The sequence below is a fragment of the Budorcas taxicolor genome, chromosome X (genome assembly GCF_023091745.1).
Source record: "Budorcas taxicolor isolate Tak-1 chromosome X, Takin1.1, whole genome shotgun sequence".
Classification (NCBI taxonomy): domain Eukaryota; kingdom Metazoa; phylum Chordata; class Mammalia; order Artiodactyla; family Bovidae; genus Budorcas; species Budorcas taxicolor.
The window spans coordinates 42,538,497-42,554,149 of record NC_068935.1 but is presented as its reverse complement, the minus strand read 5'-3'; the positions used below and the strand labels follow the sequence as shown (position 1 = coordinate 42,554,149).

Genomic DNA, 15,653 nt, shown 5'->3' with positions numbered 1-15,653 from the left:
AAGTACATTCACATTGCTCTGCAATGACTAGTATCCCTCTCCGTAACTCTTTTATCGTTCCAAACTGAAATCTGTACCTATTAAATAATACCTCCCTAATCCTCCCTTCTGCTAACCTCTAGTAACCATGGTCCTATTTTCTGTCTTTAAATTTGACTATTCTCACTTTTTCTCCTGTATCGTGGAAAATAGCTGATTTTGATGACATTTTTAGAGTTTTTAATTCTCTTTTTTCTACCTCAAATGTGAAACTGTCACAGTGGAACAGAAACAAATGAGGAAAATTATTGGCAACTCTAGAGGGTTTTATGTTTCTAATTACTGAAAGATGACAGTTCTTCTGAAGCAGTAAGGTAGCAAGATCTACATCCTGTATTAATTCCTGTTCTTTTTCTCATCCCACTCTGCTGTTCACCCTGGGAAAACCCAAACTATAACAGCTTAGTAACTTCTTTATCTGCCTTAAGCTATTTATGTTGCCATGCCATGTGGACTTTAATTCTATTTGGAGGCTGAAGGCAAGTGGAATTTTAAGGTTTCCTGACCTTTTCATATGTCAAAGTGGGTGGATACTTAATCCTATAGTAAAAGTTAAACTTATCATTTAAGCACCTGTTTTTGAATATATCTTTTTTTAAGAGGTCATGAAAGTACTTTCTTCTCTAAAAACTAAAGACAAGCAAGAAAAACTTAATCTTTTTTTGTTCAGTAAAACAGAATTGTGTTCTTGGGTTCATACTCCCATGCATGACTGGATTTCAGAAACTAGACCGAGCTATTTTGCTAGTCAAATTTCAGAGGCCTGTGTCCTCTTACTACACACGTAAGTCTTGGTAGAAGGGGAACTTCATCTTGTAGGATTTCAGTGGTTCAGTAAGAGCCATTAATGTAGTTTTTTTTTTTTTCCCCTTGTCTTAACTATTTCTCACTTTAAAAACCGTTGCCAGAAAGAAATCTGTTTATCAGGGGTGCTCTTACACGTGTTATTTTTATTAAGTTTACTTTTGTATATGTTCTTTGGTGAGCTTGAGGCAAGAGGGCCAGAGGGATATTTTGGGGGAGGTGATGACAGGGTATTACTGTTTGGAGAGGTGAATGAGTTACCTTGATGTTACATAAAATTAGGCTTGTAGACTCTCATGGTTACATTGAATGCTGCTAGGAAATGGGGTCAATCTTAGGTCAGTTTGAGTTTTGATTGCCAGTCTGATATTACTAGATTCTGAACACAGCATGAAATTGGGCATATCTTTTGCAATAAATGAGGGATGTTTTTTCCTTGTATTGTGAGAGCTTACCTAATAGTTCCTCTATATATTAAATATCTTTTAACAGAGGAAATTGAAAATGTTAACACATTTAATGTGGTAAAAAATTACAGAATACAAAATTATAGCCTTCATTTTAGATCTTGAAAGAGTAGACTGATTACAGACAAAATAATTAGATGTAAAAAACATTTACTTCTTTTATATGTTCACATTTTGTGAAAAACTGAAATAATTTTTTTCTAAGAGCTCAAAGGAACCCTGAGATCATCCATTCAACCCCTTCCTGACTTTGTTTTAGATTGTCTCTTATTTAATATAAAATCTTTTTGTATCATTTTACTACAGAAGTAATCTAATTATTTAGTCAAAGTAGGTTTTTTTTTACTCCCTTTGAGGATGTAAATTATATTGCTTACTGGCTCTACTTAGAGTATTACACTGATTTTACTTTACCAGTAGTAACAGAATTTTCCTTACACGTGCTTATTAGACTTTGTTAGGTTGCATTGTATTATTTTGCAGTGAGTCTTAAAATTTACTTCATTTTTTGATGGATTCATTTATGCACTTCATGTATATGTTGGTAATCAGGTATAAGTGCATTTATGTTTACTGTCACACAATCCATCATAGGGGTAGAACTTGTGTTGTTATTATTGTTTAGTCTCTCAGTTGTGTCTGACTCTTCTGTGACCCCGTAGACTGTACGGGCTCCTCTGTCCGTGGGATTTCCCAGGCAAGAATACTGGAGTAAATTGCCATTTCCTTCTCCAGGGGATCATCCTGACCCCAGGGATTGAACTCAGGTCTCCTGCATTGCAGGAGATTCTTTACCGTCTTAGCTACCAGGGAAGCCCATGCATACGTTCAGGTAAATACTCTAGTTAGGAAAATTGACCAAAGTAAGGAGACTAGGACTACCCTTGGTTTGTACAGGCTTCTACATTTTAGGCCTTTTGGAGGGGACCCCTGACGGCAAAGCTGACCTGTTCTGACAGTAATGAGCAAGGTTTTCTAGAGGAGTTCTTAACAGAGAGCCTGAACTTCCCTCTAACATTGAAATTTTAGACCTCTTCATCTTACAAGTTAGGTCATTGTAAATCTGAAGTTGGTAGTAGAAAAATGTTCTTTTAATGACCGTGCACTGTTTTTTCCCTTGGACAGTCTGGCAGAAAAAACTTTGCAGCAGTTATTTTGAGAAGGTACCTCCAGTGTCTAATATAAACCCAAGTTTTCTGTTAACCTAGTCCTGAAAGAAAATATTATCTTGTATTTTCATTGCGTTCTGGACTTATAACAAGTGTGTGCTCATAGCATCTATTTGGTGACAAAGAAAATAGAGACTTAAATTAGTGGTTCTTTGAAGATTGTGTAGCTGCAAAATATGAAAGGGCTGGATAGAGTTTAGGTTGTTTACTTTTGTTCTGTTTGTTATCTCTAAAACAACCTGTTTTAACTAAGCCAGTTTATCATGAAAGACTGGACTATGAACCTCAGTGTTCTAATTAACATAGTTAGATCTTAATTCATTTTAAGATAGTTTAGAGGAACCATGTCAGACTTTCTTCTTGAATAATTCCATTCATATTGAGCTGTAATGTTTTCAGTGTTAATTTTTACAGTGAGAAAGTTTCTAAAAATGGAGTAAATGTTTTTCATATGTTGTGCATACAGAAAGTCTCAGATCAAATACCCCTTTGTCAGATTTTGGACTGGACTTAAGGAAATTTAGCTTTTTAAAGATTTGTGGTTTTGGGGAATACTTGATAATGGATTTTTAGTGGCCATTTTTTGTATCAAGATTATCCTTATGCAAGTTTACGTCTCCGCTCTCCCCTCAGAGTAGTTTTCAGGTATTAATATTCCATATAGCTAAACATAGTTTGCTTTGATTTGTTTACACTTATCTCATTTCCTATAAAATTCACTAGGTTGAAGCTTATGGTTTTTCTTTGAACCTGAAGGTGTTGCTGCCCTAATAGTGTTATTAGACATTATTTCATCTAGAAGGATAGACCATACCTGTTCACACTAGAGGCTGTTATCTGATAGAATCACATGGCCGGTAATTGCCTCCTATTAGTGACTTCACTTTCACTTTTTACTTTCATGCCTTGGAGAAGGAAATGGCAACCCACTCCAGTATTCTTGCCTGGAGAATCCCAGGGACAGAGGTGCCTAGTGGGCTGCCATCTATGGGGTCACACTGAGTCGGACACGACTGAAGTGACTTAGCAATAGCAGCAGTGTAGTTATCCTGTTTGTGGCTACTCCTTAAAGACTTAACTATTTCATAAGCATATAAAAAAAGGGAAGGAAACATGACCAAAGGTCAAGTTATTGGTAAAATTAAAAAAAAAATTTCTTTGTAAAAAAAAAAAAAAAGACAAAAAATAAAAGAAAAAAATAAAAGCTATCTGCAATATTATACATCTGACTTAAATCTATTTAAGTAAAATAGTTGTTTGGCTAAAGTCATAAATACCCAATTAGCACAAAATGTTAAACTAATGGCATCAAGTCCTGGTTCCCAATCAGGAAAGGAGTACATCAAGGCTGTATATTGTCATACTGTTTATTTAACTTATATGCAGAGTACATCATGAGAAATGCTGGGCTGGATGAAGCACAAGCTGTAATCAAGATTGCCAGGAGAAATATCAGTAACCTCAGATATGCAAATGACACCACCTTATGGCAGAAAGCAAAGAACTAAAGAGCCTCTTGATGAAAGTCAAAGAGGAGAGAGAAAAAGTTGGCTTAAAACTCAACTTTCAGAAAACTAAGATCATGGCATCCAGTCCCATCACTTCATGGCAAATAGATGGGAAAGCAAGGAAATAGTGAGAGACTTTATTTTGGGGGGGCTCCAAAATCACTGCAGATGGTGACTGCAGCCATGAAATTAAGACGCTTCTTGGAAGAAAATCTATGACCAACCTAGATAGCATATTCAAAAGCAGAGACATTACTTTGCCAACAAAGGTCCATCTAGTCAAGGCTATGGTTTTTCCAGTAGTCATGTATGGATGTGAGAGTTGGACTATAAAGAAAGCTGAACGCTGAAGAATTGATGCTTTTGAAATGTGGTGTTGGAGAAGACTCTTGAGAGTCCCTTGGACTGCAAGGAGATCTAACCAGTCCATCCTAAAGGAAATCAGTCCTGAATATTCAATGGAAGGACTGACACTGAAGCTGAAACTCCAATACTTTGGCCACCTGATACAAAGAACTGACTCACTGGAAAAGACCCTGATGCTGGGAAAGATTGAAGGCGGGAGGAGAAGGGGAAGACAGAGGATGAGATGGTTGGATGGCATCACCGACTCAATGGACATGAGTTTGAGTAAACTCCAGGAGTTGGTGATGGACAGGAAGGCCTGGCATGCTGTAGTCCATGGGGTCACAAAGAGTTGGACACGACTGAGTGACTGAACTGAACTGACTGAATGGCATCAATTCATTCTTGACTACATTCAATTTATTCTTTAGAAACTTTTTTGATAACCAAATATTCACGTTATTTTCCCCCTAATTTATTTATTTACTTATGGCTATGCTGGATCTTCCTTGCTGCGCAGGTCTGTCTCTCGTTGTGGCGAGCAGGGACTCCTTTCTAGTTGCACTGTACAGGCTTCTCACCCTGTGGTTTCTCTTGTTGAAGCACAGGCTCTAGGGCACTTGGACTTTAGTAGCTGCAGCACCTGGGCTCAGTAGGTGTGGCTCCCAGGCTCTAGAGCACAAGCTCAATAGTTGTGGCTTATGAGCTTGGCTGCTCCTTGGCATGTGGGATCTTTCCGGACCAGGGATCAAACCCATGTCTCCTGCATTCACAAGTAGATTCTCTACCACTGAGCTACCAGGGAGGCCCCTATTCACGTTATTTTTACCCTTATTTCTTATTTTATATTCAGACATGCAGGTAACTGGTGTTTGAAATTCTTAAATGAAAAAAAATTCTAGCAGATAAGCTAAAAGCATGATATGTATATCAAGTCATTTTTTCTAGTTAGTCTTAGATTTTATTCATACAAGGACAAACCAACTAGTTGAAAAGGTCAAGTGATTCTACCTTATTTTTTACATAATTGAGCAGTTGTTAGACAGTGTTTGGGGAGTAGGAACCATCTCAACAGAAAAAGGTCATAGGAATTCTTCAACAAAACAGTACAAAAGCCCTTCAAGTACACTGAACTGAGTCACATCTGACCCTGGACACACAGAGAAGATCCATCTGGCGACAGTGAACAGCTATGAGCAAGCTGTTACTTTTCAGAAAGCAGAATGAAGGGAAACGATTCACCAATAATATAAATAATAATACATACAAAACTGTTCATAATACATACAAAACAAAACCTTTTGACTTAATCTTTTCACAAATGAAATATAGTGTCCAGTTTTCCAAAACAATTCATATTCCACTTTGAGATATAGTCTATTTGGTCTTTACAACAAAATCAGAACTCCACAGAATTCTCTATAGAGCATGTATGTTTTTTTAAAGGCTCCACACCTCTTTTTCATTAAAAAGCACTCCTTTGGAGTAGCAGAGCAGGGAAGCTTAGTCCCTATAGGTGGACTTTTAAATTGGTACAAATTTTTTGGATGGTGATTTTTTAACATCAAAACTTTAAATGTACATACCCTTTACTAGAAGTTCCACTTCTAAAATATAGCCTAAGGAATGAATTGCTTAAGAACATGAAGATATACATGAGACTGGACAGAACTCCAGTTCATCCATACACTCCAATGCCATGGTGCTGCTAAACAGAATGTGAGAAATCTAGTTGCGCTGACCCTTTATAGTGTTGTTCAAGTGAAAAAGACAAGGTGCAGAACTGGAAGTACAGCATGAGACTGTTTATGCTAAGTTATATCTTAACATAAGCATTTGGCAGAATACACATCAAGTATAGGGGAATAGGCTGGTGGAAAAGGGGGATTTTAGCATTTTGCGTTATGCATCTGTATATTTTCATGTTGCACAATGACTGTATTTTTTTAAACTGAGGTAAGGTTCACATAACATAAAATTCACCCTTTGAAGTATATAATTTGTGGTTTTTAGTACAGTCACAGAGTTGTATAACCATCACTACTATTTAATTTCACACATTTTCATCACCCCCAAAGAAACTCCATGCCAGTTATTTCTTACCCGCCCGCCCCCCCCCAGCTCCTGGCACCCACTGATCTGCATTCCGTCTCTATGAATTTGCCTCTTCTGCACATTTCATATAAACAGAATCCTACACTATGATGATCATAGTGTAGTAAGCTGGCTTCATCCATGTGTAGTATGAATCAGCACTTCATTTCTTTTTATGGCTATATATGACTTTAATAACTAAAAATCTGTAAACAGCTCTGATTTTAAAGCTACTCAAACAGAAAAACCTTACCCTTTAGTATATATGACTTTATAGAAACTCAACAGGTCTAAATCCAGTGTCCATATTACAGTTTATTTCTACCTCCCTGCTCCTAACACTCCCTTGAACATTTTCTCTCTCAGGTCCCATTTAAAAGGTTGCCTCTTCAAACAGTACTTTTGTTTTCACATAAATCTATTAGACTATTATCATCACACAGCAGAATGCTTTTTGCCCAGTTGTACCTTCCCTAGCTCCCCACCACTGGTCCCACCCCCAACATAAAACACATTTGTAAGTCTATAGACGTGTATAGGCAAAGGTAGAATTTGGGAGTTTATGGATCCACTATCTTGACAAGGACCTGGGTCTGGTTGACTTCAGTACTTTTACCACAGGCAGAAATGTCTGCTACAGTGTAACAAAGTAAAATGCTATCATTAACTTCCATAGTAACTTATGATTAACTTCCATAGGTATTTTATAGCTTTCATCTTCTGAATAAAAATCAAGACTATATTTTTGATTTGTCCTTCAAGTTTGGTTACCTCATTATCTGAACAAGGCAAAATTATGTAATACTGGTTGATACATAAAGCAGCACTGTCACAGGGACTGGGTTTTTCTCTTAAAAACATGGACTGGCCATAGAATTTTCCTAGGAAATTCTACCGCATTTATGCTTTGGAATGACCTCAGCAATGCTGAAAAAAGAAAACAAAAACACCCCAATCCCAAACCCCAGCTGTAAACAGTTTCAATTAGCTAAAGAAAAGCACCCAATTCTCTTCTCCATATTTTTATTGGGTAATTAAAATGAAGCTAAGTAATGGATTTTCAATGTGCGTGCATGCGCACACACACACACACACACACACACACACACACTCACATAAACATGACAGGTAACATCTGCAATAAAGCACACTATAGTTCTAGTTCCAGCATTAATCAGAAATCTCTTGCTTGATTTTTTTCCTCTTTGAGTAGGGATGCAGGCATGCAGGTTAGAAATTATATGTATGGAATGAGCATATTCTACCAACTAAAACTTTGATTTCTGCCCTCAATAGGACCACCCCAATATATGAGCACTACTGCTAGAAATAAGTTGTCCACAGTAAAGGGAGTACATTTAAATCTTTAAGGTGGAATTCCTTTATGACAAGGATATTAACCTTGCACCCTTATGAGCAAGCTGATAAACTATACTAGGAGTTTGGGTTTATCTTTAAAATCACCTTCTAACTAGGTTTCAGAGGATCTGATGTAAGTCACAGGTATATGAATCCTGTAATGATAAAAGAAACAAGATGTAATGCAGTTCTATCATACTTTAGAAAGATTTGCTGTTTCTCTTGCTGATTAAGGCCTTATGTGTGAAACGTCAAAATTAATTCAAATTCACATTTTTCTCTCTCTCATACTTATTTAACCACAAAGTTATTAAACAAGCTAGGCATTTCACCTTGAAATAATAGCAAGACTAAAAGGAACATAATACTATTGCAGTTACAGATAAGCTTCATCATACCCTTGCACAAAAAAGACATAAGTACAAACATGAAAGTCGTAACTCATTTATTGAATGAATAGTATATGCAAGAATACCAATAAAAGGAAACTAATACTACAAACTACAATTTTGAAAATAAAGCCAATATAACAGGAACAAAATATACATAATATGAGAGGAATGTTTGATTTTGACCCATAATGCATTCCTTATCTTTACAATAACCTAAATGTCTGTTAGAACAAAACTGTATACCTTGGTCTAACTTTAGTGCTTCTTAAAAAAGCAACAGCATTCTAGAACACTTTTCTTCTGCTTTGAGATATTTAAGATTCACACATTTGTTCAAGTACATAGATTCTGATTCAACAGTAGATCTACATATCTTGTTATTCTCTTAGTATCTTGAGTAACACGTACTCCTGAGCAAGTACTATCTGAAATTCTCAAACTGCTGATCCTTGAAATAAAATGTACTTCAGTTGTGGGTTTTTAATAAATTGAGATGAAAGTAAAACTCACCCTTCCCACCCCCCTCCCCCCAGGAACAAAGAGCTCATTAAAGTATAGAAACTCAAGTCTATCTTTCTACTCTAAAGAACATTTCTTACTAACATTTCTGGTAAGGCAATAAATGCTCCAGAATAATCTTCAATATATGCTTGCAAAGATTACACTGTTTAATATTGATAACAAAAACAAAACAAAAAAAAGGGAAAAAAGGAAAAAAGAAAAAATGCTTCAAAATTTTAAGCTAAAATATGCATAAAGGACAGTCATGGCAGTATTTTTGGAAATGATGTAAATGTTATATACTTATCAAATAATGTCATGCTTAAAAACTACAGTTAAGGACTTAAGAGATGAACAGTAAATACACTGCTGAGGTCCATTTTTCTAAATATTCATACCACAATGTAATTACTACCCAAAAGATGATGATGCTACTTGGGAACATAAGTACTGTACAATTTTTACATTGTAAGGCACTTTTACTCAGCATGTGACGAAAACATGGATAGAGAATCAAAATATTGGAAGTTTACAACCAAAGGTGATTATTCATGTGACTTCAATTTACATTTCAATTTTTAATGAAAGACTGTTTAGCCAATGACACCACAGTGAGAAAAATAGGTAGCCAGCCACTTATCTAGCCAACCAAATGGTAAAGTGCTATTCTGGTTGCTAGTGGCAGAGAAAGGGTTGAAGAAACCCATACAAAGTCATACACTTTATTACATAACAAATTTATTAACTGACAGCTATAGTATTTGAAGATCATTACATGATTATTGACTGGCCATTATTACCCCTTGGCACCTTCCATTTTTCCTAAAAATATCATTACAGTAGTTGTCCAAAAATGAAGGTGCTCTATTATTCCGTGGGTAAGTCTATGGCACACAATGTAAAAATGATCTAGACACAGTGATTCAAAGATTTAAAATAATGGGTTTCAAGCTGCTGTAAGGAAATAAAGTACAGATCCTTTGGGAAAAGTCACATAGCTTGGTAAACAAACATCTAGATCTCTTGTTGCACTTCAAGTCATGGTGAATTTTGAAAATTCATCACATACATACACAAAAAAATCCAATGGTATATTTAGAGCAAAAGGAGAACAACGTATAGGGCAATCCACTACTAAAGCTAGTTTCCTTCTAAAAATAATAAAAGATGGTTAAAATAAAGCAATCATTGAGTCCCTTGATTTAAGTAAATGTGTGAATACACACTTGACAAATGTGACTTTAAGGGACTAGCAGTTATTAAAAAAATCAGTCATTAAGCACAGTGTAATTTTCCACCTGTTACATTTTTAAGATGCTTTTCCATAAGCTGCAGAACATCTCAATGTACAGTCAAGTTAACATGTTATTTCTTGTTGGCTAATCTGCTTTAATGTGGTAGGTTAATAAACCAGAAATCAGAATCCCTACCTTTGATACTGAGGTGCTATGGTAATATTAGGCAGAACAAAACTAAAGTTTTTTTTTGGTTTTGCCATAAAGAAATAGATAAATGTGCTTCAGCAGGTAAATGGAAGAAAATATCACTAGCTAGAAATGCCAGTGTGAAAATCCTTTCTAAAAAGCTGGGTTCTTAGGCTTTGAGAAACAATTCTGATGATCAATAAAACAATACCGAACGTTACCAGAAGAAAAATAGGTCACAGAAGCCTATTTTATAGATAAGCAAAGCAATGAATGAAAACATTAAAAACATTAAATAAAGTTTCTAAAATAGTGGTCACAAAATTAAAAATAAATACTGTTTTATGCAAAGACTGTTTTTTTTTTTTTATTCTACAGCACATGAGACCTCCTTACATACTTTGGGCCAATATATGAAGTGTTCCACAAAAACACGGCACTTGAGAGGAACAAGTTTCAGACATGGTGGCTAAAGTCCTTAGTAAGTGGTAACCCCTTAAATCTTAAAGAGGTTTCATTTGCTGTTGCCAAATGTTAGTTTAAACTTGAAAGGATCCAATCATTTTGCTAGAAGCTCTTTGTATGACATGAAAAGAGAAGAGGTTTACTGTCAAGAGAATTTTGGCATAAGCACTGGAGCTCAAAGCTTATAATCACCAGTTGCCCGAGTCCATGCTGGTCAGTGAGAACAACTTTAACAGGAACCAAATGAAAAGCTTTAGCACACTTCTTGGAAGAGATTTTTTAGCATGTGCTGTCAAAGCCAAGAGAAAAAGAAGGTTCTCTTCATTTCTAGCCTCCGTTACTTGAGCGTGGAAAAAAAATTCAAAAATTCCCATGTGTTGCCACCAGAGGCATGTTTGCACTGTAAAGTGAAATTTGCTTACGCTTTCCCTTGAGTATGAATCCACTAAACAAACTTAGACATTCTAAACAGTAGAACTTTGTTCAGTCCAGAAATATAGCTTACTTCATTTCAATGTCTGCTTTAACTGTTGACACTATACACAGGGTTAATAGTGTTTCAATTGCTTCCCAGAAACTGCAAACTACAGCTACGTAATATCAACATGTCAAATCTGCCATCTAGTGAAGGCTCATAAAACAAACAAGATGCTTTTAGGCAGTTCAATGAAGGATCTAAGAGTTGGGCAGTAAAAAGTTACAAACCCTTTTTGATTTTAGAAAACAGTGAAAAAAGAATAGTAGTTATGGATGTCTTATTCATTCCCAGTTTTCTAACTCTGTCCCATGAACCTGTTTAAAAGATGATAAAAAAATGTAAAATATGATGCTTGAAGGGAGCACAATAAATAAAATGTTATTGAGGAGCAAGAATATCTTATTGGTTTGACACTACAACTACATTTATTGATAAAGTGGATAGCTTGTTTTTACAGTTACAAAATCAGCTAGTTAAAAGAAAAAAAAACTATGCAAGCCTACATATCCTCAGCATTCTAGTAACATGCTTAACTAAATATAATAGCATTAAAAAAAAACCAAACTGCACATTATTAGTTCAATATATATTTATCAGTGTGTACTGTATTTTGACAACACAGCCAATATAGTTAACTTTCATACCTAGTTTCCATTAAGCTGCTGCTGAGTTAGTTGTTGCTGATCAATTTCTACTTTTCCTCGGCTTTTACTCTCTCGTTCTTCATCTTCTTCATCTCTCTCATCATTTCCACTATGATTTTTACAATATAGTCTACAATGATGAAAGATAAAAATCTCAAAATGTTTTGTCATTATTGATGAGAACATATTTACATCATTAGTGGATGAGGTTGATGACCATTTAAGATATGGTCTCCTCATCCATGCTTAAAAACACTCCACAATTAGGTAAAGGTTCATTTCTATTTAATAGAAAGGAAAGCACTCTATTAATGAGATACAAAACTTCATCTCAAATAAAACCTCTGGTTTAGGATGAAAGGACATATGTCCAAATATAAGGCAATTCCTCACTTTGCCCAATGAGATTAAAAAGGTTTTCAGCCAACATAAAATAATATCAATTTTCAGTATATATGTGAAAGTGTCAGTTGCTCAGTTTTGTCTGACTCTTTGTGACCCCATGGACTGTAGCTCACCAGGTTCCTCTGGTCATGGAATTCTCCAGGCAAGAATACTAAAGTGGGTAGCCATTGCCTTCTCCAGGGGATGTTCCCAACTCAGGGATCAAACTCAGGTCTCCTGCATTGGCAGGTGGATTCTTTACCATCTGAGCCACCAGGGAAGCTTTACTATTGGTGCTTTACTATATATGCACCAACATATTTTGCACAATCATCTCCACCATAGTCAAAGAAGGGTGGGGGATGATCTGAGCTTAGTTTTAAGACAATTATACACAAGATGACAAGATGGAACAATGCTTAAAAAATGTTCAGTAGATGCCCTCTTGTGGGCAGTGATGGATAAAAGATGATCACATAAGAATTCATCTGCCACAGACAATGTAAGAGAGCTTTAACATGAAAGTTTCTAACAAGTGAGTAGAATAAACGGCAGAGGTGGGGTCGGGGGGGCAACAAGGATAATTGACTTCTGACATAGTTTTGCTCATCACTTTTTATTCTTAAAACATTTTCAATAATTTTCAAAGAACTAAGGAGAATTTCTACTCTTCAAACACTGCACATTAGGAATCATTTTTTAAATCATGACTTCAAATATCAAGAGTAAGACTTTTTTATAGTGTACCTGTGAAGTATCTTCCTTCAAAATACAACCTGAATCTAATTAAGCCTTTGAACCAAGTTATCAATGCAAGAAATAGAGGGGTACGAAATGAGGTATATAAAACCACAAACAAGCGAATAGATAAAATCTAGGACAAGGGGCTTTTCCAGGACAACTTATCAGGGTTCTTCAATAAGCAGGAGGAAAAGGCAAGAGTGGAGTGGGGACTGCTCTTTATTGACAGAAACTTAAAAGAGACTTCCATTAAATGCTATATAAGGACTGTGAATGTATTGAAATGTGAAGAAATCAAGGCCAAAAGAACATTTTCAAGACAACTGGGGAAAGGTGCAAGTGGACTGGGTATGAGATGATACTAAGAATTCACTGTTACTTTTAAAAAGTGTGATAATAATCATATAGTGATACTAAAGTATATAAGGATAAAATGACAGAAGATCTGGGATTCTGCTTTAACATAGCTCAGAAAGAAAAAAAATGTAGATGAAACAACTGTGGCAATAACTTGGTACCTGCTGAGACTAGGAGTTGTATAGTTTTAGAAATTTTTATAACAGAATTTTATCTAAAAGATAAGCTCTTTGTTAGAAAAATATTCATCTTTTCTGGGATTATTTTTCACTCAAGGACTATTTCCTATAGGCCTATTACATGTCTTTCCCCAGTATGGACACCTAGGCCACAGGAGTCAACCAGTCCAAGAAGATCTCTGCTGTCACAGAACTTACTGTTTTATGGTGGGAGGCTAAAATTTTAGAAAACTATATATTTATATAGTTTAGAAATAAAATAAAACAGGATACAAAGATCACTATATAATCTTCCCTTGCTCTTTTAATATGAATATCTTCATGATCCATCCTAAAGGAAATCAGTCCTGAATATTCATTGGAAGAACTGATGCTGAAGCTGAAACTCCAATACTTTGGCCACCTGATGCAAAGAACTGACTTATTTGAAAAGACCCTGATGCTGGGAAAGATTGAAGGCGAGGAGAAGGGGACAACAGAGGATGAGATAGTTGGATGGCATCACCAACTCAATGGACATAAGTTTGAGTAAACTCTGGGAGTTGGTGATGGACAAGGAGGCCTGGAGTGCTGTAGTTCCTGGGGTCGCAAAGAGTCAGACATGACTGAGCAACTGAACTGAACTGATTCATGATCCAGAGAGGACTGGTAAAGAAAGAAGGGAAGGAAGCCATTTCATACAGAAATATTCCTCCTTTCATTTCCTCCTATCTGCCCATTCTTCTCTCCCCAAACTACTCGGTTATGGACTTATTTGAACTCAATGGTCTCCATGAAAAAAGCTAGATTCCACCTTCTAGAAACAAATTTTAGAAACAAATTTCAATGTGAAAAAATTAAAAGAACATTTCAAATCATTATAGATCCCAGTCCAAATATTTCTGTTCAGAGATGACCACTGCAACATGGTGTTCTAACAACTAAAAAAAAAAAAACACATCTAAACATCTAAAAGAACTGATTAAACAAGCTAAATCACACACTCAATGGAATACTAAACAACCATTAAAATGGTGATGTACTGTTTAACATCACAGAAAAAATGCCTCTACTAAAGATACAGGAAGTGGAAAATAGGTTATAAAATATTATATATAAGAAAGTTTGGATTTTTAAATGTATACATGTAAATAATCACATAAATGTCTAGAAGAAAATATTCCAAAAGATTTAAAAGTTATCTTTGATGCTAGAATTAAAGTTGATACTAAGTTTTATTTTTATCTATAGTTTCCATTTTCTTTCGGAAATGAAAATGGATAACTATTGCAAAAAGAATATCTAAATAAAGTGAAAATTTAAATACAATAATTCTCCATATATTTGATTTTCAATATTTTAAATGAGCTTGTTATTCTAAAATATTATTGGGGGACTCCCCGGTGGTCCAGTGGCTAAGACTCCATGCTCCCAATGCAGGGGGCTGGGGTTCAATCCCTGGTCAGGGAACTAGGTCCCATATGCCACAACTAAGACCCAGCCCAGCCAAATAAAATAAATAAGTAAATAAAATTAAAAATAAAGTATTATTGGCTACTTTAAAAAATAATGTATTGCTCATGAACTATATAAAGGAGAATATAAAATTGTCTCTTCTCCTTCCCTATGCAATGAATAAGAGGTGACAACTATTACATTTGCTGACTATACTCCTAGAAATTTTTCTATGTATAAAAACCATGCGACTTCCCCGGTAGTCCAGTGATTAAGACTCTGTGCTTCAAATGCAGGGAGCATGGGTTTGGTCCCTGGTCAGGAAGTTAAGATCCTACATACTGTGCAGTGTGGCCAAAAACAATCCTATAATGTGATGGGATCTAAATATAATTTGGACAAATAGGCTTTAAAAAATCCACGTATCTTGTATGCATGTATACATGTATACACATATCTTGTATGCATGTACTTTTCATATGCTAAAACAGAATTATGCAACTTTCCCCCCCTGACTGGAAATACCTCTTTCACAACTCTGCACGTGGGTCTACTTTATTCTTTAACTGCTGCATAGCATTCCACTAGATGCTTGTATGTACTAAAATTCATTTACTAAGTCTTTTTTTTTTTTAAATATGGAATGCTTCACGAATTTGCGTGTCATCCTTGCGCAGGGGCCATGCTAATCTTCTCTGTATCGTTCCAATTTTAGTATATGTGCTGCTGAAGCGAGCACTTACTAAGTCTCTTGATGGAATTCTGATTTTTTTCCTTTCTTTCTTTTCTTCTTGCTATTGTAGGTGAAATGTTAATAAAAATATTTCCCCTTTCTGCATGAGAATTTCACCTTTGGTTAACTCTTTAGC

At 35.6% G+C, this 15,653-nt stretch overlaps 1 protein-coding gene and 1 non-coding gene across 2 annotated transcripts in view; both read right to left on the bottom strand.

The window, feature by feature from the left end:
* Positions 1-11,235: 11,235 nt before the first annotated feature.
* PHF6 (PHD finger protein 6) overlaps positions 11,236-15,653 on the bottom strand; it is a 39,665-nt gene continuing 35,247 nt past the window's right edge. The window contains exons 9-10 of the mRNA XM_052663596.1: positions 11,690-11,819; positions 11,236-11,359 (exon numbers count right to left, since the gene is read on the bottom strand). Of these exons, the coding sequence (XP_052519556.1) occupies positions 11,690-11,819 (130 nt within the window). The 3' untranslated portion in view covers positions 11,236-11,359. The remainder of the gene's footprint in view (positions 11,360-11,689; positions 11,820-15,653) is intronic.
* On the bottom strand, positions 15,417-15,523 carry LOC128070704 (U6 spliceosomal RNA). Its single transcript, XR_008201674.1, has one exon. It is a non-coding gene; the product is annotated as a U6 spliceosomal RNA (small nuclear RNA).